The following is a 23,631-nucleotide window of genomic DNA, read 5'->3' on the forward strand; positions in this document are numbered from 1 at the left end:
TATATTTTTTCCCCCAAACTTAGTTTTCTAATTTCTACATTTTCCCACAACACAGAATCTGGCAAATCACAGTTCAGTTAATTAGCCCAGGAGTCCAATTAAAAATTGAAGCTGGTTGGAACAAAAACCTGCAGCCACGGTGGGCCCCCAGGACCGACACTGAGACCCTAGAAGACCCTCAGCTGACTCGATCCTCTGGTTGTGACCAAGATCAGCTGATGAGTATTTTCACAGAAAATGGGGACATACAAGGATCTGTGCTCAGTCATGTGGGGACACCAAACGCAGAAGAGAGCGGAGCCTCGACCCATTCTGGTTTTGAAACACCGACAAAGAAACAGAGTTGAATCATTTGTATTTATTTGTAAAAGAAAACTGAAAAGTGACTGAAGGATTCAGTTCTCAAGGTGAACACTTCTTGTGTCCACATCTGTCACTGACTGCCTCTACGCTGACCATTAGGCTACATTCATTACCATTAATAAAACATGAACTCAATAAAAGCAGCAGACTAAAAGAAAGAAATACAGCAAGGAACTCTCAGATGAATGGCCTTGAAGTAAACCCCTCACTCAAGAAATGTTGTGTGGAATCCCCTTAAAAGTGAGGAGTCCGAGACTCGGATGGTCGTCACCAAAGTCCTTTGGAAAAGCAGGCCGCCTGTGAAATGATCCCGTTACCGGGGCTCTGACCTCCACAGGTCACGGAAAAAGGCAAAATCCCCTCAGACGGAGATACACATACAGTGTACCCAATAGCAAAAAGAAACAAATAAACTACAAATGAATAAACCACTTGTGTCGATCCGAACGTCAAAGGAGACACGGACTCATCTTGAGATTCCACTTGACTGCTCAGCGTTGCTCGACGGCTTCTCCTAATTTATCGTCAGAGTGACTGACCACAGCGGAGAGTCGCTGAAGACGGCTGCTCAGAATTGCTTTAGAGAGGATTGAAGGAGACAGCGGCTGAATAAACTGGGAAAGCTTTACAGGGGCCTTCAAGTGTTGTTGAATTTCCCTTTTATGTCGATGCAGATGTCGTTCATCTTAACTTTTTGTTTTCTCTAAATTGGTTAAAACTCATAATTTAAAAGAGCTGTGCAACTGACAAGACGGAAAAACATCCAAACATTACAACTTGTGGACAACCGATCGACTTCAGAATCAAAAGTATTTTTTATATTGGCAAAATATGAAGTCCTAATTGAGAGTGAGGTGACCAAATTTTTGTATTTCCAATGCTGCATTGTCAAATATTTAAATACATTGCTAACTGGAAAAAACGTGAATGGAAGGCACAGTTCCAAGTCTCTGACTGCCCTTTGAAAGATCAAACAAAAAAAAACACAAGGAAAGCAATCCAAAGATTTAGCATCACGCGAGTCGATGTCGTCACCCAGAATACGCTGAGATCTGAAAGATCTGACATGTGAATGACAAACTTGAGTGTCTGTCACCTTCTCTTGAAAACGTCTGTAGGGCGTTGTGCAGCTGGCACAGTAGTGTGAACATTTCAAAAGTTCTGGTTGATAATCACGGCTTTGTCTTCTTCAGGATTACGGTTATAGTGATTTGCCTAAAAGTGACTGTATGGACTGTAGGGGTTTAAATCCTCTCCTCAGGACACCGTGACCTCAGAGCCCCACGCCGTCCACCTCTGCCTTTGGGACGGTCGTATTGCTGCTTACACGGACGCAGCCTTTGTCCACAAACAGCAGGCGTGCAACTCAAAGGCTCACCCTACCAATAAAAGCTAAAGCCGAACACTCGCTTCTGATTATTGAGGTTTCCCAGTAGCACTGAAGTGGAACGGAGACCATAACCTGTTAAGTGTTTCCAGCCACTTAAGGCTATGAATAAATGAAAAGCTTCCTCAGACTAATGAAGCCAGAAACACCGACGCAGTTCCTTCTCTTTTCTGGTTGCCACTTCCACTTTCTGTTTCTTGTTCCAGTTGCTTCCATCATTTTATTGCTCCTTTCCTCCCACCCCATCCGGCCTCTGGCTCAGGCTTGCTCCTTGTCTGCCCGCCACAGTTGCTCCTTGACCTCTGAGGGTAGAGTGTTGAACAGGTCCTCCTCGACGATGACGCCGCTGCGCTTGAGCAAGCGACACTCGCCGAGCTCGACCGGGAGACACTCCAGCCGGTTCCCCCTCAGCTCAAGCTGCATGAGGTTGGTGAGCTCCCCAAAACGAGACGGAAGAGACTGAAGGCAGTTATTCCCCAGGTTGAGGGTCCGCAGCTTTTTACACTGGAACAGCTCGGGTGGCAGGGCCTCGATCTGTAAGACAGAAAAGAGAAAGAGGGTTGCTACGTAACTGCAATTCTCTGATACAAAGAAAACCAAAACACTTTATCAGCTACCTTGTGTCTACTTGTGCAACATGGATGATAACGGAATAATAAAGGAAAATAAAGCATTTGGACAATCCGCTCATGGTGGGCAGACCTTCAGACTCTCAGTAAATAATCGTGAAGCAACAGCACCGCAGTCAGAATGACATTTACCAGAAAATGACTTCTTATGTTTAAGGTCCAATCAAGGAGAAGCTTCTTCATGCTTATGTACATACAGACACAAAAAGATAAAAACGTATAAAGTCACAAGTCGGTCAACAGCGGCCTGAACAAGGATGTCATGTCTTAAGGATTTCAAAAAGATACCATAAATGAGACCAAATGGTTCTGAAATGCCATCATTAGCAGTCCTATTACAGTATTAACATTCCTATTAATGTACAGTAGACCCCCGCCAAGTCGCCGTTCAAAGTTTGTGGATTTTTCTTTAGAACCTAACTAATAATTGTTAGCGGAAACCGCAAATATCTTCTGCAAATTCTTTATGGCAATATACTGTACCATAGAGAGAACACAAAGCTACCGTACAGGAAAACACGGCTTGGGATGGTGAAAGTAGCCAATCCGAGAGCCTTCTTCACTTCTCCTTGCTGCTGATTGGCTGCTGCCCTGCGACGCATCTCCAGCAGATGCAACCCAGCACTCCCGTATCGTAACAGTTTACCGCGCGTCGCTATCTCGAGTGTTTTGCTGAGTGTTTTTTGCTCTGTTCTTCATAAAGCCCTAAGATGTCGCCCAAACACCCTGCACCTTCTAAGACTTCTGGCAATGAACTGAAGCACCACAAAAAGTTTAAGACACTCCAGGAGAAGGTTGAACTACTGGATTTGCTTTGGAAACTAAAGTCGCAGCAGCCACCCGAGGAGCTGTAAATCCTCTGCTTTGCTGTGCAGTCATCATCTTCATTACATACCTTCATTGTACTGCACAGCTAATTCATCATCATCATCTTCAATCAATATCATTCATTATGGTTTGGACATGTGCAGAGGAGAGGTGAGGGGATAATGAGAGAAGGGTACTAAGGATAGAGCTGCCAGGCAAGAGGAGAAGAGGAAGGCCTAAGAGGAGGCGATGAGAGAGGACATGCAGGTAATGGGGTGACTGAGCAAGATGATGAGGACAGGAAGATACGGAAGAAGATGATCTGCAGTGGCAACCCCTAACGGGAGCAGCCGAAAGAAGAAGATTGGTGAGTACCCATGCATTTTACTGTATTTTTATTAAATTATTACGTATTTACCCTACTTATAACAAAGAAAACGTGTTTGGATGAATTCCAGTACACAGAGGGGTAACATCGGTATTTGACGTTCTAGCACTGCGGGAGACATTGCTGTACAGTACTGAGCAGTAGACGGGTTTACCTTTGCATTCTTTTCTTTTTTAGGGTAATGTATTAAGCCAAGTTTGAAATGAAATTGAAGTGTTTGGGGGGGGGAACGACACATATTTAGGGTTTAAACTATAAAAATAGACATTTTTTTTTGACCACATCCAAAATCCGCGGTTTTTCACAATTCGTGGGTGCTCTAGGAACGCAACCCACGTGAATTTCAGGGGTCGACTGTATTATTATTACTGTGTTTCAATGTATGTGCTGTACGTGTTATGCTAATGTTAGGTTACTTGAGGTTACATTGGCTTAGAGCAGGTCACATGAAGTCAGGTGTACACTTGACGCGTCATCACAGCAAGTATGACCCAAAGGCACATCCCCTGCCCACTGCTGGCACACCGCTGGGTTTTCACCACACACTGCATACAGAATACAAACACAGCGACTTGTCTCTAAAGCCAGCAAGGAGAAAATGACATCAGACACAGAGGCACGCCCCCCCCAGACCCCATTGGTCCACGCCTCCCTCTTAGTATACATCAGAATGAACAACGAAATCGGCTAATGACGCACCAAAATAAGGACACTAATTAAAAAACGGGTTAGAATGACAAGCTGCGGCCCTCCAGGCTTGGAGTTGGAGACCCCTGATTTACCTCATCGATGGGGTGTTCTTTTTGGCACTTTTTTTTTTTTTACTTCCTTCTTTACACTGAAAAAAACAAAAGTGTTGAATTTTTCTTCCGACAAGGAAAAACGTTATCCCATGTAACAGAACCTGTAAATCCCAAAACGTCAAAGTGAGTATAGTAGGAGAAGAACGTCAAGTCTCCGCGACTGCACTTATGCAGATTTAGTGCACGTTCTTTATGTGACGTGTTCTGAGATTGTCTCCAGTGCACAGCACAATGTTGCAGTCGGTACAGTAGGCACCTGCCTCTTTGCACACTTTTCTTATGTTTTTCCGTTGCTTGCGCCCGAGAGGGTCAAATGTCAGTGCCTGATCCGCGTGACCGACACACCCCTTGTATTAGCCATAAGACACCTAAACCCTCCGGGACGAGACTCATACCACGTGCACACCTTCATGCCTTTATACTTATTATTAAATTTACTAGGGGGCTTTCCCCACCAACCCCTTTACCCCCGCCCGCCTTGCGCTTCATGCTGCTGTGAAGAGGGGGGCTGAACGTACCCCAAGGAGACGTGCTCGCTCTTCTGAAACCCCCTCTTAAACGGTGATACAATGGGAAACAAATACAGTTGTTTTGCCTCCTCTTTGCTTGATCTACTGCTGGCTTGCTGCTGCCACGTGATCTGCACTTCGTGCACATACCTACCAATCCAGCGCTAAGTGCCGTTGTGAAGAGGTGGGCAGAACGCACTCCAAGATGATGCTGGTGGTGGTGGTGGCGGTAAGTCGCACAAACATTTCAAAGCCTGTACAGCAGCTGTCCTTTTGTCTCACTGCCTTGTCTCTCTTGTCCCCCAGACATCCTCACACACTATTCCATCTCTTTTCACTGTTCTGTTATTTCACCGAGTAATAATTTCCATTTGTTTGCGCTAATGCGATCTTTACTCTCATTTTTTTGAGACTTTCCAATTTTCCTTCTTCCATTATCTCTAACCCGCTCTGAATGTGTATCACAGGACTTGCTTCCAAAAATTGTAAGTATGACGTGTCTTGTCCGTCTCGTGGGACGTGAAAGTGTCTCTCTTCAAAAGAACACATCTCGTCTCTCCATCATCACAAGATTTCTTATTTATAATAGAGAGATTCCTAACATAGCTGAAATACCCAGCATTGCCCGGGAGGAAAATAAAGTGTTTAATTTTTTGAGAAAAATATAATAAAAAAAAAACAACTTTAAAAATAAAAATAAATGAACAAACAATGAAGACTCACTAATGTGTTTGTCCTGTGGTCTTCCAGTTGACACTCGGAACTGGCCAACTCTACTTAATTTGAAAAGCAACAGGCGGGCGCAGTGGCACTGGTGCTCAAACATACAGAACGCTGGCAGTCACCTCCAGTTCGCCCTCTGGTGAACGTTCCGAGTATCAACTGGATGATAACGGGCATACAAGACCGCAAGATCACCCGTACCCCCCACCCTACCCAGAAGGAGGTGGGTTAGGGTTGATTTCACCCAACAGTATTTTTAGTTGACCAATGAGAAATGTGTACCAAGTTTCCTGAAAATTGCTCCAGCCGTTCAGAAGTGATGCTGGAACACACATACAGACACATACAGTGGGGCAAAAAAGTATTCAGTCAGCCACCAATTGTGCACGTTCTCCCACTTAAAAAGATGAGAGAGGCCTGTAATTTTCATCATAGGTATACCTCAACTATGAGAGACAAAATGAGAAAAACAAATCCAGAAAATCACATTGTCTGATTTTTGAAGAATTTATTTGCAAATTATGGTGAAAAATAAGTATTTGGTCACCTACAAACAAGCAAGATTTCTGGCTCTCACAGAGCTGTAACTTCTTCTGTAAGAGGCTCCTCTGTCCTCCACTCGTTACCTGTATTAATGGCACCTGTTTGAACTCGTTATTAATATAAAAGACACCTGTCCACAACCTCAAACAGTCACACTCCAAACTCTACTATGGCCAACACCAAAGAGCTGTCAAAGGACACCAGAAACAAAATTGTAGACCTGCACCAGGCTGGGAAGACTGAATCTGCAATAGGTAAGCAGCTGGGTGTGAAGAAATCAACTGTGGGAGCAAATATTAGAAAATGGAAGACATACAAGACCACTGATAATCTCCCTCGATCTGGGGCTCCACGCAAGATCTCACCCCGTGGGGTCAAAATGATCACAAGAACGGTGAGCAAAAATCTCAGAACCACACAGGGGGACCTAGTGAATGACCTGCAGAGAGCTGGGACCAAAGTAACAAAGGCTACCATCAGTAACACAGTACGCCGCCAGGGACTCAAATCCTGCAGTGCCAGACGTGTCCCCCTGCTTAGCCAGTACATGTGCAGGCCCGTCTGAAGTTTGCTAGAGAGCATTTGGATGATCCAGAAGAGGATTGGGAGAATGTCGTATGGTCAGATGAAACAAACTCTACTCGTCGTGTTTGGAGGAGAAAGAATGCGGAGTTGCATCCAAAGAACACCATACCTACTGTAAAGTATGGGGGTGGACACATCAGGTTTTGGGGCTGTTTTTCTGCAAAGGGACCAGGACGACTGATCCGTGTAAAGGAAAGAATGAATGGGGCCATGTATCGTCAGATTTTGAGTGAAAACCTCCTTCCATCAGCAAGGGCATTGAAGATGAAACGTGGCTGGGTCTTTCAGCATGACAATGATCCCAAACACACCGCTCAGGTAATGAAGGAGTGGCTTCATAAGAAGCATTTCAAGGTCCTGGAGTGGCCTAGCCAGTCTCCACATCTCAACCCCACAGAAAATCTTTGGAGGGAGTTTAAAGTCCGTGTTGCCCAGCGACAGCCCCAAAACATCACTGCTGTAGAGGAGATCTGCATGGAGGAATGGGCCAAAATACCAGCAACAGTGTGTGAAAACCTTGTGAAGACGTACAGAAAACGTTTGACCTCTGTCATTGCCAACAAAGGGTATATAACAAAGTATTGAGATGAACTTTTGTTATTGACCAAATACTTTTTTTCCACCATAATTTGCAAATAAATTCTTCAAAAATCAGACAATGTGATTTTCTGGATTTTTTTGTCATTTTGTCTCTCATAGTTGAGGTATACCTATGATGGAAATTACAGGCCCCTCTCATATTTTTAAGTGGGAGAACTTGCACAATTGGTAGCTGACTAAATACTTTTTTGCCCCACTGTATACACATACAGTAGATTACGCTCTTACCTTCTTCCTACTTCATCTTTACATCTGTTCCTTCTATTTTGGCACAATCTGCTACTTTTTTTGTATCTTTAGATATCATAAATGTGTTCTGGTCGGCGCTGCACTGTCTCCATTTGCACCACTGACTGTCCTTGCACTGTCCCACAATGTCTGCACAAACTCACCCACATGCACTTTATTTTAAAATGTGTCATTTTCCTGTAGTCCTGTGTTCTACGTAGCACTGTGGGGTCCAGGAGGAACACAGTTTCATTTTTCTATGTACTATGTATAGGGGTGAAGTGACAATAAAAGGTACTTGACTAGATAGATATGAAAGGCACTATATGATAGATAGAGATAGATAGATAGATAGCGTAGTTGGCAGGATTAGATAGATAGATAGATAGATAGATAGATAGATAGATAGATAGATAGATAGATAGATAGATAGATAGATAGTGTAGTTGGCAGGATTAGATAGATAGATAGATAGATAGATAGATAGATAGATAGATAGATAGATAGATAGATAGATAGATAGATAGATAGATAGATAGTGTAGTTGGCAGGATTAGATAGATAGATTGACAGATAGCATAGTTGGCAGGATTAGATAGATAGATAGATAGATAGATAGATAGATAGATAGATAGATAGATAGATAGATAGATAGATAGATAGATAGATAGATACTTTATTAATCCCAAGGGGAAATGCACATACTCCAGCAGCAGCATACTGAGGGTCGGTTGATGTGGCCTGCACAATTTCAAGTCCTTCTGATCAGATCTCTTAATCATAAAAGTGTTGTAAGAGCCAATTTTAGAAAGTTAAAGTTTTCAGTTAAACACATATTAATGTTTGCTTAATTTGAATAGAATATAAATTTCCTCCATAGTCATAGACAATGGTATAGACTTTTCCCCCTATAATTCTTGCTATAACTGAGAAACAGTGTGATATTAGATTCTGTTGTGTTTAGAGCAGGTCCCAGTAAGACCCATTTTTAATTTAGAAATAGGATAAGCATACAGTCAGGGCCGGATTTATATGAAAAGAGGCCCTAGGCTATTCCACTTATGAGGCCCTTTCACTTTCCATTTTTAAGTTTGTAAATTACATGAGAGATAATAAAATTTTGCTAACAATTTGAATGTAGGCCCCTCTTGATCTTGAGGCCCTAGGCTGAAGCCTAGTTAGCCTATAGGAAAATCTGGCCCTGCATACAGTTTTCTGACCACGTTTTGAAATGGTTCAGAAATGTTAAGCAAATAGTAACAATTTGAGATGTAACAAGATCTAAGCTTTGAACAGAACTTTTCTTAATAAGAATTTTCCTTTTTTTTGCTATTTTAATTTTCTTTTTTGTGTGAACTGTTTTACTTTGAAACTTCACTAAACTTTTAAAAACGAAGATATGTTGTCTGTGGAATAATTTCTATGCGTCAGGCTTTTGTTGAATCCCATTTTTTGAGTTTGAGCTGCTGAACTTTGGTAACTTAGGAAAATACGCAGCTACAAGTGTAATGTCCTGCACAAATATGGTCCAAAATAGCTTTTTTTTCCAGGACTAGAGGGACAAAACAAATTTGGGGGTGCAAAAATTTTGCATAACTTGACATCAAATCAAATTGAACAGCTTATACGACTACTAGAATAACAGATGAGATAAAGACAACCCGGCCAAGTCTCTAAATCTGTGAGGCCTCATGGAGCCTGTGAGTGGCGCTCTCTTCACAGCTCCAGCTTTAAGCATCCAGCGCAGGTCTGCCCAACTGTAAATTAAAGAGGATCATAAACAAAGCAAGTAACATGGGTGGGGCACAGTGAGTGGCAGAAGAAAACTGGCAGTAGTTAACTGGGAGGCGGGATTGACATTTCCTCCAGAAGGCAGAAAACCATAACAGCAAGGAAGTCGCAGGGCAAAAGGAAAAACAACTGGCCAGCACACACACGCGCACACACACACACACAGTGCTACAATCAAGCGAGTTTAGCCGATTTCAGGAAAGACCCACCCAAATGAGCACACTCAGCACATGCTGAGCTCCAAACATAAATTTGTGCCAGCTGGCTCTAGAGGGCCTGGAAGTCCAGACGCGTGTTAGGGAAGCCACATTTGTTTACAGACTGGCAGAATGATGTGTGTGTGTGTGTGTGAGGGCGCCGCCAGCCAAAGAGCAGGGAACAATCCAAGTTCAGGAGACTTCCGCTTGTCGTACTACTGCCCTGGACTGATGCCTAGAAAAGGGAGAAAAAAAAAAAAAAAAAAAAAAAAAAGGGACAAGAGGCTAAAATGCCGCAGCGTGTCTGGAGTTGGCACATCAACCCACTGTCACCGTAGGCCTCCTCCAAGTCCTCCCATTTGTTAAGATTGTGATTTTTCCAAGTGTCTGTCGTTCTTTGTATAAAGAAAAACTTCCTAATGTTTGTGTGAAGTTTACCCTTCACAAGTTTCCAACTGTGTCCCCGTGTTCATTAGAAATTTTTCTTCACACAGTGAGCCACAGACACTTGGAATAAGCGACCAAGTAGTGTGGTGGACAGGAGGACTTCAGGGGCCTTCAACATGCAACTTGATGTTATTTTGGAAGAACGAAGTGGATAGGACTGCTGGGATGAATGGCCTGTTCTCGTCCAGAGTGTTCTAATGTTCTAATAGCATGTTTGGTTATATAGCGCCCTGATATGTGCAGTACAAGTCCATGGAGGTGATGCTTTATAACACACTGGTGAGGCCTCATCTGGAGTCCTGTGTGCAGTTTTGGTCTCCAGTCAACAAAAAGGACATGGCAGCACTAGAGAAGGTCCAGAGAAGAGCGACTGGGCTGATTAGAGGGGGCTACAGAGGTTGAGTCTTTACAGTTAAAGCAAAACAAGACTAAGAGGAGACCTGAATGAAGTGTTTAAAAGTATGACGGGAATTAGTCCAGTGGATCTAGATGGTGACTTTAAAATGAGTTCATCAAGAGCTCAGGGACACAGTTGGAAACTTAAGGGTAAGTTTCACACAAACATTAGGAAGTTTTCTTCACACCAACAAATGGCAGTGAGTGACCAAGTACTGTGGTAAACAGAAGAACTTTAGGAACTTTTAAAGCTCGACTTGACGTTCTTTTGGAAGAAGTAAGTGGGTAGGGCTGGTGAGCTTTGTTGGGCTGAATGGCCTGTTCTGGTCCAGATTGTTCTCACGTTCGGATATCGACATATGGACTCAATTTATTTCATGGGCGTTTTAATACCAATGACTGTTGTCCGCTGTTGCCACCTCCTCCAGCACACTGCATCAACAACATTGTCAACGTTCAGCAAGAAAACAGGAGATTAAAAATATTTTTGTTGTCCACCACTATGAGCAACACAAGTAGGTAGCATCAAAATGATCATTTTTAGATGGGGGGTGGGGTATACAACACAGGCTTTATGAAATATTAGTATGAATGATAAAGAAAAGGAAAATGATTGTGTTTACTGTGATGTTCAATCGAACAATTGCAACGAGACACAAGCCAGCAATCTCAGGACAGCTTAAGGCTGTCACAGTATGCGACTTTTCCACGGATTTTCCATCACAGCCTTCATGTACATTATTCTTAGTAGATCAGATGGCGTCATCAGAGCGCTGTCATAAAGCCAATTGTCTAATGAGACACACCCTGCGACTCGTTTCAATGAAATTAAACAGGTTAGCTTCTGTCTTTAGTCGTAGGGGTGAGTACTGAGTGCATGAGAATGAGAACTCAGCCAGAAGGAATAAGGAACACGTGTGTTTGGAACCTCGCGAGCAGAAGAAAGGCTCGTGTTTCTGATGGCTCCTGTTTTACATACTAAAACAGAATGGAAATACCGTATATACTCACATATAAGTCGAAAAATCGAGCATAAAATCAGACCCGACTTATACGCCCGTTCAAAAATGCGACACTTCATTTATTTATTTCTTTTTTTACATCTTCTCACTTCCTCCAATCTCGTATCAGTTTCTCAGGCACATCGAATTTTGTTGTAGCAGCGCAGTTACCAATTTCTTTCGCCACTTTTAATTTAAAACCAGCTTCATATTTTCTTCCGATCGAGCGCTCCATCTTAGATAAGGGATGCTCTTACGATAAAGGGGTATGAGATACAAAAAACACAAATCAGTACAAACATCACTTTGGAATAGTTCAGGTATTACCGTGAGGTCACGTAGGCACAATACATAGAAAACAAAAGGCCGTGTGCCCAGTGGTTACTCTCTCAGGTGGGCGTTAGCATATCGTAATCTCTTGGACCAAATAGAATGAGTTTTCCGCATTCGACTTATATGATCGACATTATAAAATACCGGAAATTATATGATAAAAATTAAGCCCCGACTTATCCGCAGAAGAACTTAAACGCAAGTAGATATAGTAAAAGAAAAAAGGGCCAAGAGAGAGCTGAACTCACCGTACCCATTAAACCCTTCATACAGCACCAGCTCCATCAGGCGGTCACAAAAAGGGACGAACACAGCTGTGCTGGAAAGTCGGCGGTTAGTCGCTAAAGTAGTCAAGGGCAGCGATTTCCAGTTGTTTAAACTGAAATGGTCGGGCGACGAGATTAACAACTGTGGTCAACAAATCTGACACAGGCTATGACTAGAAGTCACATAGTAATGTCGTAAGGCAACTGATGTCAATTTTTATATGGGCTACAAAGCGTGTTCTGAGATTTTTAAGGTAAAGAAGATGAAGATTTCTGGTAAGGTTATTTTACTCTCCGATTGTTTAGGATATGATTTAAATATAAATGTGTGCGGTTTGTTTAAAAGGTAAAACATTTAAAAGGAACAAAAAAAAAAAAAAAAATCGCACCTTATACTTCTGCCAATTCTAATGAAATACTTGTGGAAACACATTCAAGTGAAGACCCATCTCTCCGTCTATTCATTGGTCAAAAATACAAGGCGAGTCAAAATTACATTAACACTAATGGATTCTTTTTATCTTGAACACACCATTCCAGGTCGCTTGCCACTGTCATGGCCTCCACACTCCCCTGATTTGACACCCTGTGATTTCTGGTGAAGTAGCACGCGTATAGCAGGAAAGTTTGTGACATCAATGACCTAAAGGACAGAATACGGACTGTGGTGTCATCTATTCCCCGTGAAATGTGTGTCCGGGCTTTAAATGGTGCTGTTGCTCGTTGGTTTTCATGTGTTGAACGTGATGTGATGAGACATTCCTGTAAATCATCTCGCACATATGAAGTATGTTTTGTGAATAAATTGTTTCCGCCATCCAAATGTTATCATATTAACTCTGTGACCCTGTATTGAGCCTTCGAAGGCGAACAACGAAACAAACTAAACTTTTGTTAAAAAAACAAAACAACAAACGTTAAGACAAGAACAAACAGTAAGAATTCCACTCACTGAACTATCACGCAGGTACACATTCGTCAGTGTTTTATAACAGATACCACACAATGTGGATGTGACGCCATCTTCCTCATAGCACAACACCATAATGCATTTGAAAATACAAAACGGCGTGGGGACCACATCACAAGATGGTAGCGAATAAAGAATCAAAACTGCATAAATAGAATACAATTGTTCCACTGTTAGTAGAAGTTTGGTCGTCACAGAGCCGGAGATACGAGACATACATCTGGAGATAACCATGAGTGAGTTTGGCTCAACAAGTAGAAAGAGTCTTGTTTCGCAATGCGAGACTCTGACAAGAGTGATGCCTGCCGTTTAAATAAAAATTTCCACTGTTCGTTTAAGTAAAAAATAGCAGTTCTTAAATAAAAAACTAAATATGCATTGGAAATATTTTACTTAAATGAAAATAAATCCTCATCTGCAACAGTAACTCACTGACACTGAACCCAATCCTGTACCACATACAACACCAGTGACACTTTCCGCCACCATTACATTAGCCCAGCTGTGCTTCAATCTCTTCACATCTACGTTAGGTCTCATCTTTGCTCAAAATCGATTTACTAGAATGAACACCAACACTAGGCAGTTAGACTTTGAAATTCTGGACGCATGAAGACTACGACAGAAGATCTCAGATATTCGTGATCTCTATGGATTTCACTAGCAGGTCATCAACTAATCTCAACACAACGACGTCATGTGACTTACTCGGTTCGCCGTGACAGCAAAATACTGAAGGTTCTGCAGGAAACCAATGTCAGCTGGGATCGAGGTGAGATTATTGTGGCTTAGGTCCAGGTAGCGCAGCTTGCGACAGAAGAAGAGCTGGCTAGGAATCTTGTCAATCTTGTTCCGGTTCAGATAAAGCCGCTCCAGGTTGGTGAGTGTGCCAATCTGGATGGGTATGTAGGCAATTTGGTTGTACCAGAGTTTAAGGCATACAAGTCGGTGGAGGTGCTGGAAGCTGATGATCTCTTCAATGGTCTTCAGATTGTTGTCTTTCAGGTCAATCTCCTGGAGGTTGTGAAGGCTGAATATTGAGTGAGGGATTCGCTCCAGGTCGCAACGAATGAGTTCCAGCTCAGTCAAGTTAACCATCTTCTTCAGACTGTTGAGGACCATGAGTTTTGTGCCCTCGTTGTTAATGGATAGCTTCTGCAAGTGAACGCCGACGTCGGTCACAACCTGAGGCAGCTTGGTCAAGTTGCTCTTCAACCTTAAGACCTTCAGTCTCTTCAGTTCTCGCAAGCCATCGATGACAATGTAGCGGTTGTTGTCAGCGCTCAGGTTCCCGGTCAGGTGGAGCTCCATCAGGTTCTTCAAGCTGTAAATCCACAGGGGAATTTCTTTTATGTCCGTGAACTTGATATGCAAAGACCGGAGGTTCTCCCTCAGAAAGGCAAGAGCTGGAGCCTCAATTTTGGCCGGAGTGTGATAAAGCCAAAGCTCCTTGAGGTTTGACAGTTGGGCAATTGTAGGTGGGATGGTAACGTCTGGAATGAGCTCCAGCTTTAGGACCTCAAGCTCAAGGAGGTCAAACACAGTATCGGGAATCCCACTTAGCATGAAGAGGTGAAGTTCTAGCTTCTCTTGGGCATTCTTAGTAATCCTCTGTCGTAGCTTATCCAGCGTCCATTCGTTGTTGAGATTCAGCTGCCGCAGTTTGTTCTCGCTGACCTCCGAGAGGAAAATGGCAAAGCGTTTGGAGTAGAGAGGGTCATACTGGTCTATCATATGCAGCATGAAAGCAAAGTCATTCTTCACATCAGGGATGTCACTGTAGCTGCTCTCTTCTCGGATGGACTCAAAAGAGTACTTCTTGAGTGAGCGACGGAGCATCCAGCACAAGGTGTACATGCAGATCAAGCCATAGACCACAACCAGGCTAATATAGAAGGAGGCCAAGATTTTGAAAAGGGTGGCCAATGGGTGGGCACAGCGGTACATGCGGTAACCCGTGAGGTTCTCAATGTCCACACTGCAGTCTACATCAAACTTGATGTTGTTGACATAGTAGCCCGTGTAGCAAATGATCAATATGAACTTGATCACTTTAATAATGGTCTGCCTGATGTACAGTCGATAGACAATGTCACCCTCTTCCACGTGAGTGCGGAACTTCTTGACTTTCTCAAAAAGGGCTTTGGCCTGTTCTCCTTCCTTTTTGTCTAAGACGCCAGTCTCTGAACGGTCTACAATGCCTTGCTCAATCCGAGACTTAGTCCTCTGGAGCATAGGGACAGTGGCTTCCACATCCTCACTGACAGACGAGGCCTTTTTGTCCATCGAGCCATTCATCTTCCCAAAGGCCGGCTTTGGGTCACTCTCCTCCACTACAGTCTCTGACAAAGCACGCGAGGTCCAGGGAGAGTCAAAGCACTTCAGGAGGATGGACACAAAGTGCTCAAGCTTGGAGCTAGTCCTGGGGAACTTGAACCAGAAGTTGCTGCATGCCAGGAAGATGAGTGTGTGCAACAAAACTAAGTAAGGGAAGTATTTGGCAAACCAGTGCAGCTTGTTCTCGTAGCACACGGCATCCACATAATTATACTGATGCCGATCAAGGTCGTACTTAATCCCTTTAGGCTCTGGAAACGGAGAGCCAGTTGGCACCGTGGAGTTGGGGAACTGATCTGCCGGCAGCCTCACGGTATCGTCACACGTCTTGTTCACGACCCACTTGCACGGCAGGCAGATCATCTTGTCTTGGGTGACCTGCAGAGTTCCGCCAAAGACTGCGATCATAAGCATGACGATAGAGATATAGTCGGTGAAGACATCCCACCATGGCTTGAGGATTCGGTATGCTGGCTGGGTGTCAGCGAAGTACCGCAGTTCAGTAATGGGAATCATTGTCTACCTGCAAATGAGAAACAAAGGAAAGAGGACATTGGAGTGTTAGAACCTGAGAGAAGAACGAGAATGTCACAAAAATAAAATTCAACAGCGAATCAGAGCGACTGCAACAGCTACAATGGTAAAATGTAATTACGCAGTGACAGATAAAATATAACGAGCAGAGGCATAAAAGACAACACACTAAACCAAGGGACCCACTTGACAAGTCTGCAAAGGCTGACTGACGGCACGTCACCGGCCCGCCGAACACCACCGTCTATAGGGAGCTAACACTCGCTTAGAGTGAGGAGGACACATTGTCCGGATACAGGCTTTGTTTCGTGATCTACCAGAAAATGTGTTTCATGTTGATATCACAACTTAACTTGACAAAGCTATCAAATAAGGAGATAAAACAACATATATGACAAACGTTAAAAAGTTTTAATTCCTACTTATATCTACTAAGTACAACAAACATCACTAGTCGAAAATATGAAAAAAACTGAATATATGGCAAATGAATCAGCAAGCGTTCAAAGGTAAACGTTGACATCTGATTGTAAAAAGAGCAACAGTATGAAGGTCGGTGTCATACATTTCCTAGTTGTCCGCGTTTACGGATACGACTTAAAGAGCCGGGTGTTATTTCCTTAAGAGTGTATAACTGAAGTCTGATTGGGACATCTTTAACGTCCCATTGACCACAATCTTTGACTTCTGACTCAGTTTGCTTGTAAGACTACATCCACAACTAGGCCCACCATGACAAACATCACAATTCAAATATAATTCGAGTCGATATGAAAAACAAACATGGACATTCAATTGTAAAAGAACAGTCCTTTTTATTTATTTTTTATCTCATACTAACTTTGTGTACCTGCAGTACTTCAGTATTTTAAATGTGTTTTGCACATCACTTCAATGATCCACATTTTTATCATTTTTAATCATTAGCTTGTATCATCATTTATAAAACAGACACATTTTTGTACCGTATTGCTCTGCTTTTTAGTTATCAGGCGTACTGGCGACAGATTTTAAACACATCTGCAGCACCCTAAATGTATCACTTTGCTCCTGATCCTGTCACGTTTCACTCTTGAAAAGGAGATCCTTGATTGGCTGTCGTTTTATATTAAAACTGTTAACCACTGTACCAAACAAAAGATTGCTTTCTTTCTCATTAAACACAACTGCCATCTATATATATATATAATTCACTAAGCAGCCACCAGCGCAAGCAAGACACCCATGAAGCACGCAGGACGGAGCCACGCCCACCAACTCTTAAGACCATTGGATACGACAACTCACAGAGCCACGCCCACCAACTCGGATGCAGCAACTCACAAAACAGGGCGTCATTCACGTTCGGCTCTGCTACACTCCACATGCACCTCTGAGCCACGTTGACTTTTCATAATTCTTTTCGGTTATGACGCACGACCGTGTCCACCATCGCAAACTGTTTTGCACGCCATGGTCTTAGAGTTGGTGGGCCGGTCTTTGTCAGTTGCTCTTGCGAGTGGGCACATGACAGGTCTGTGATGCCCTTGGATGTCCGGTACTGCACGCGCGCTACACTGAATGGATCAACGTGTGTCTACAAGGCGCCGACAGGCGTGGGTAAGCCATTGAACCCCATTCGTGATGGAGACCGGGGCTTGCAATTGTTCCCCACGAACGAGGAATTCCCAGTAAGTGTGGGTCATACGCTCACACTGATTACGTCCCTGCACTTTGTACACACACACCCCCTCGCTACTACCATGGTTGGGTGACTTGGTGGATTATATATAGAAAAGCAGCCGGAACCGCAAAGAACAATGAAAAGACAACGTGGCTCAGAGGTGCATGTGGACTGTAGCAGAGACAAAAGCATTGGGGGTGGACACATGAGCAGGCAGTGCGTACTGAACGATGATTGTATGTCGGTTCATAGCGTGCATTGTTGCAATGTTACTTTTCTTGGTGATTTATTAAATTACGGATTTTTCAAATGTTCATTTTTTTTCCCTGTGCTTAAAAATCATTAAAAAAGCAGTGTGATGTTGGCTAGTATTTCTGATTTTCCTTTAGAACATCTTTTAAAAATCACAGTTTTCAGTGTCAGAGAAACGCCCTTAGCTACCTCAACCAATGTGCGTCTTCTGGAGGCTGCACAGAATTCCTAAAACAAAAGCAAAATGGAAAAATAAGTGTTGCAGCTGTGTTTGTTATATTTTTTATGCATTTGTAAATGAGGAAAAGAATCCTGTTAAGTTTAATCCTGTGTGTTATTCTTTGACTACCAGCATCCCGCTCTACAAACTTGTCAAATCAGGCCGCTCCGCACACCTGAACTTCCTTCCGCAAGTGTTTTTTTCTTTTTAAACTATAACCTACACTTCTTGTGATCTGATTCAAAATTTTTCTTTGTACTTTTTTTTTTTTTAAACTTAGTAGCAGAATTTTTAACTAAGTAATAAATATAATGAGGAGGGAATCCTTAAAGATCATTACAATGCACCGTTTAGTGCATTCAGTAACTCTATTTGTGAAACATGAATAGACTCACTGTGCCACGACTTTTACAATTAAATACAGATGGGCCCCGACTGCACCAGAATGGCACATGGCAGGTTGGAGGGCTCGAGGAGGGGAAAGGGTGCGGAGGACTAAAATAACGTGTGTGTGAGACGTGTTTCCGTAACTGCAAGTGACTTTGTACAGGTTTCATATGCGCATTACAGGCACATGAAGTAGCCCCTCCCCCCTCCATTCCACGCGTCTCTCTGATCAGATCACGTTCCATATCCCACTCTTGTGAAGGAGCATCACACACACTGCATAACTGGCAAACACTCCATGAGCAAAGACACAAAACTATTAATAATAATGAAGCATACAGTAGATTGTTAAATACAAATGCACGCATAGTAGAATTTAGAACTTTTATTCTAGGTGTGAATATTTTAGAATGTTTACTTATTTTTAAATACGAGTATCTGAACCCTCATGTTTGTGTGATTTGACAGACCTACTAAGCACGTGACACGTTAAGAGGTGGCTCGGTAGTCACGGAGCAGACCAGGTTTCGTGTTCTGGGAGAGATTGATTTTGCTCTCGTGTACTGAAAAAGGAAGAATTTGGAACAACTTCTTGTTTTTGTGTAGCCAGGTTAAAAACGTGGGTACTTCCTGCTAATTATTAAGTATTACTATTATTAAGTGCACAGTGTGAGGCGTGTGCGCCTGGGATCACCGTCCTGCTTCTGCTGAGGTAAGCAGTACCACTATGGGATGAAAGGAGGCGCTCATACTAGCGGTTTCTCTCTTTCCACCTGCAGCTCTGCATAGCCACCAGGAGAGGGCAACTGACCTGACTTGGGCACCCTGAGTTGGCCCCTCCCCTTCTGGCCAGGACAATATAAAAACCTGATGGTAATCAGAAGAGGTTGCCAGCTTTGGACCTGAACTTAGCGTGGGGCGAGTTCCTACACCATACATGAATCTCCCCAAGAGGAACCAGCCAACATGCCATTATTTTCTGTGATAGGTGGCACTGAGCAGTTCAACTTTGTTGTTTTGTGCCAATTAAACTTTTACACCTACTTGGTGCCCCGACATTCACATGTAATTCTGCCCATCCAGTCACAATACTCTTGAATGTAAAGGAAGTGCCAATTCCCCTCAGCCACACAAGTGTTTTGGATCCACTTACTTTAAACAGACGCTGGCACAACTCAAACGCCTTCATGCAGGCTGTCACATTTATTTATTTTGTTGTCACGGGACATCTCACAGAGGTGACGTGACCTGCCACATCCAACATGGACTCAATAGCTGTGACTGAACTTGCCATCTCTTCATTTACTGGCCAGGCCACCATAAAAAGTAATTCAAAGAGAAGCAACTCACCTTCAAAAAATGTCACAGCAAAGGAAGGCCGGAGGCACAAGAAGAACATCCCCCCACCCCACCCCACCGGCTTCCTGTGCCCAGCCTGCCACACAAAAGATTACCAAGATGGAGCGTCCTGCCTACATGTGTCACCGGAGTACACAATGAGTCACAAGAGTGAAATGAGTGCTTCCCACGACAGGACCGCCACAGCTGGCGAACACATGGGCTCCAGCTTACACAGCTAACTGGGTAACCACGACAGGCAGCCGACTCCGACAGCAGCTTCTGGTTTTTACTCTACTCTGGTAAACTGGCACAGGTCAAGGCCTGCCTGCCATTGAACCCATGTCACATTTTGAGTGCAGTTAGAGCTGCGGCCCTGGCACAGACATCAGGCATTCAAACAACTTGGTCACAGCGTCCCATAGTTAGTTTACCGCTGTTGTCCATGCTGGGCCACCTACAAGGCAGGAAATAAAACACAAAGGAATGAAATAGTGCCAGTGCTGTGAAAAAGTATTTGCCCCCTTTCTGATGTCCCCTGCTCTTGCTTATTTGTATCACTTGACTGTTTCTGATCTCCAAACTAATTTAGCCGAACACAAGAGACGACCCGAGTAAACACAAGGTTTTGAAATGATCATTTGATTTATTCAAGGAACAAAGTTCATCAGCACCTGTATCCCCCGTGTGAAAAACTAATTGCCCCCCCCTGAACTTAATACTTGAGTCTTTGTCATTCCCATGGAGACATTATGGCCCAGTCTCCTCTAAAGAATTGTTCATTTCAGCCACACTGGAGGGTTCTCAACTATGAGATGCCCATTTAGGGTCCCACCACAACATTTCAAAGGCAGCACTTTGACTAGGACTCTCCAAAACCAGAGGTGGTCTCGCTCTTGTGCTTTGGACGGTTTTCCTACTCTACAACTCAATTGTGCTTGAGCTTCAGATCACAGATGGATGAGCAGGCAATCTCCTTCAGTACCTTCTGAATTCCTGCTTCCCTCATTCATGGCAAGTCACTCAGGCCCTGAAGCAGCAAAGCATCCTCACAGCATCCCAGCTACCACCACGATACTTGACTGCGGGTGTGAAGCTCTTATCGTGGAAAGGTATGTTGGTGTTACACCAGGTGCAACGGGACCGTGACGTCCAAAAAGTTCCACTTCTGACTCGGCTGTCCACAAACTTCATCCACAAAGGTTTTGAGGGGTAATTAAGAGGTTTTTTTGGGCAAATAGTCAATAGAGTCCAGCAGGACAGTTTTAGGCCTCGGACAGATTCAGCGACCCGAGACATTCTGAGGCCGCTCTATTGACTCCGCCCACTTTCCATGCCCCCAATCCCACACTTTTGTGCTAAATGTCCTATTATAGTAATGGTGGCAAACTGAAATGTGTGCAAAAAAATATTATAAATAAAAAAAGGCTTCACCAGGATAAAGTGTCGTGCTAATGTAATAAACGTCTCCTCGTATTTGCTTCAAGGTGGCGAGCCATCAACAAATGGGCACGCAAAGCCACTCGGCTAACAGGGAAGGTCTTAGCTGGGCAACTGTATCCATCCCTGGGAATGAGTTCTTTTGTAATTGCGGCGTGTTACATAACCCGAATCTATACAGATATAATACAAAAAGGCGATGCCCGATACCCTCCCTTTGTGATACGGCGGTAAGAAATCACACAGGAGAAATAACTTCGCTTTCTTTAATGACGGCTTACGCTGCATAACAGACGAACAAAGCCAATGACAAGAACCCAGTTCAGGAGTCGGGGCCCGATGTGTAGAGGCTGCCATTTTCTTCATTTTCCCGATCGGATGACGTTATCTCCCATCCGTCCGTCAGCTTCAAAGGTGTGCCGGGCTTTATACCCTTTCTTCATGTGCAGGTCCCCACTTCGGTGAATCACACCATTCCAAACAAGGCAATAAGGAGACAATGTCATGCTGACTCTGCACAATGGTCCTCGGAGTGACTGCCCATTTCACAGTTGTCCCTTCTAATGCTTGCCTAGCAGTTCTTATACGGTGAACACCGGTGCTAAATCTGGCTTTGTGTCAACTGTGCATGTGAGTAGAAAAAGGCGAATTTATAAGATATATTGGCACAGAGCACAGTGGCATATTAAACACTTATTACAGCGACCCAAACGACTACGTCACACCTCTGGACTATAAATACAATTAATGCAGCGTTAATACAAATGTTCAAATTTTGTACACCAGTAATAATACACAGAGAGGACCTCGAAGTCTGGCCTCTAAAGAGCTCCTAGACGTCTGGCGCGGAGTATTTGCATATTTTGACCGTTTACACAAATTCTATGAGTCTGTAAGAATATGTAGCGGAGTGCAGCATAGCATTTATTCTTCTTCTTTGTCTTCTTCTGTCGCATTTCCCATTTTTATACTGTACGAGGTCAGCCTTCTGATTACCAGCGTAGACCCTCAGCCACAGAGAGACCACTCCGTGGAGTGCAGCGTATAACTGACGTATTAAAAAGTGCGGCCTCACGAACGAGACGTGGCAAACGCAGATATAAGACGTATTCTATAAAATACTAAATGTGAAGATTTTTTGTTCGTTTCTAATATTGGACACCAAAACAACTGCTGGTTTGGACGCAGAACTGAGAGATCTCGATAGTTTAGGAGTGTAATAAACGCTGAATACACGTCTGAGTGCAGGACCTGAAGTCATCATGAGGGACGAAACAGGGGAGGGGCTTCAATTTACGGACCTCACAGTGTCTGAAGTGCTCGGGTCTGTCCGAGGCCTAAAACCATCCTGACTGCAGCTGGACTCTTCTCCAAATATCAGACAAGCCTTTATGCTCTTTTTGTTTAGCTGTGGTTCTCATCTAGCAAGTCTCCTATGGATGCCACTTGTGCCCGGTGTCTTTCTAATGGAATCATGAGCTGACCTGATTGAGGTCTGCCGCTCCTCACATGTTCTTCTCCTGACCTCCTGGATGAGTTTTCTACGTGATCTCCGAGTCTTTATTCTACTAAGCTGGACACTCCTGGGCAGGTTTTCTCCATTTGGAGATGGTGGCCCTCCAGGTGCAGCGTTTCAGAGTTTGCTTTCTGACTTTTTCCCCGACTTTCTCAGGTGTTGTGGAATTTCTTTTGATCGAGGAGTGGTGGGTTTCTTGTTCAGACCTTTCTTTTTCAATGTCGCATTGCTAGAAAAGTTCTCTCCAAGTGATGTCTGGATTCATAGGGCTGGCAACCGTCAAGCTTGGATGTGTCTAGTCGAGTATCATTTACTGTGCTGTGAAAAAGTATTTGCCCCTTCCCGATTTCTTATTTTTTTGCATGTTTGTCACACTTAAATGTTTCAGATCATCAAACAAATTTAAATATTAAACAAAGATAACCCAAGTAAACACAAAATGCAGGTTAAGATTTTATTTATTAAGGAAAAAAAAAAACTCCAAACCTACTTGTGAAAAAGTAATTGCCCCCCTTGTTAACTCAAGAAGTAACTGTGGTTAATCACATTTTTTGGAAAGCCAAGTTCAATTTCACCAGCCACACTGAGGCCTGATTACTGCCAGACCTTAAATAGAACCGGTCAGACAAAGTGAAGTAGGTCAAACAAGCCCAAAAACGAAGACGTCATGCCGCGATCTAAAGAAATTCAGGAAAAGATGACAAAGTAATTGACATCTATCAGTCTGGAAAAGGTTACAAAGCCATCTCTGATGCTTTGGGACTCCAGCGTACCACGGCGAGAGCCAGTATCCATCCATCCATTATCCAACCCGCTGAATCCGAACACAGGGTCACGGGGGTCTGCTGGAGCCAATCCCAGCCAACACAGGGCACAAGACAGGAACCAATCCCGGGCAGGGTGCCAACCCACCACAGGCCAGTATCCACAAATGGAGAAAACATGAAACAGTGGTGAACCTTCCCAGGAGTGGATGGC

At 43.6% G+C, this 23,631-nt stretch overlaps 1 protein-coding gene across 1 annotated transcript in view; it reads right to left on the bottom strand.

Moving 5' to 3' along the window:
* Window positions 1–1,965: 1,965 nt before the first annotated feature.
* lrrc8aa (leucine rich repeat containing 8 VRAC subunit Aa) overlaps window positions 1,966–23,631 on the bottom strand; it is a 52,264-nt gene continuing 30,598 nt past the window's right edge. The window contains exons 3-4 of the mRNA XM_028809075.2: window positions 13,675–15,826; window positions 1,966–2,284 (exon numbers count right to left, since the gene is read on the bottom strand). Of these exons, the coding sequence (XP_028664908.1) occupies window positions 2,009–2,284; window positions 13,675–15,819 (2,421 nt within the window). The 5' untranslated portion in view covers window positions 15,820–15,826 and the 3' untranslated portion in view covers window positions 1,966–2,008. The remainder of the gene's footprint in view (window positions 2,285–13,674; window positions 15,827–23,631) is intronic.

This window comes from Erpetoichthys calabaricus, chromosome 9 (assembly GCF_900747795.2).
Source record: "Erpetoichthys calabaricus chromosome 9, fErpCal1.3, whole genome shotgun sequence".
NCBI lineage: Eukaryota > Metazoa > Chordata > Cladistia > Polypteriformes > Polypteridae > Erpetoichthys > Erpetoichthys calabaricus.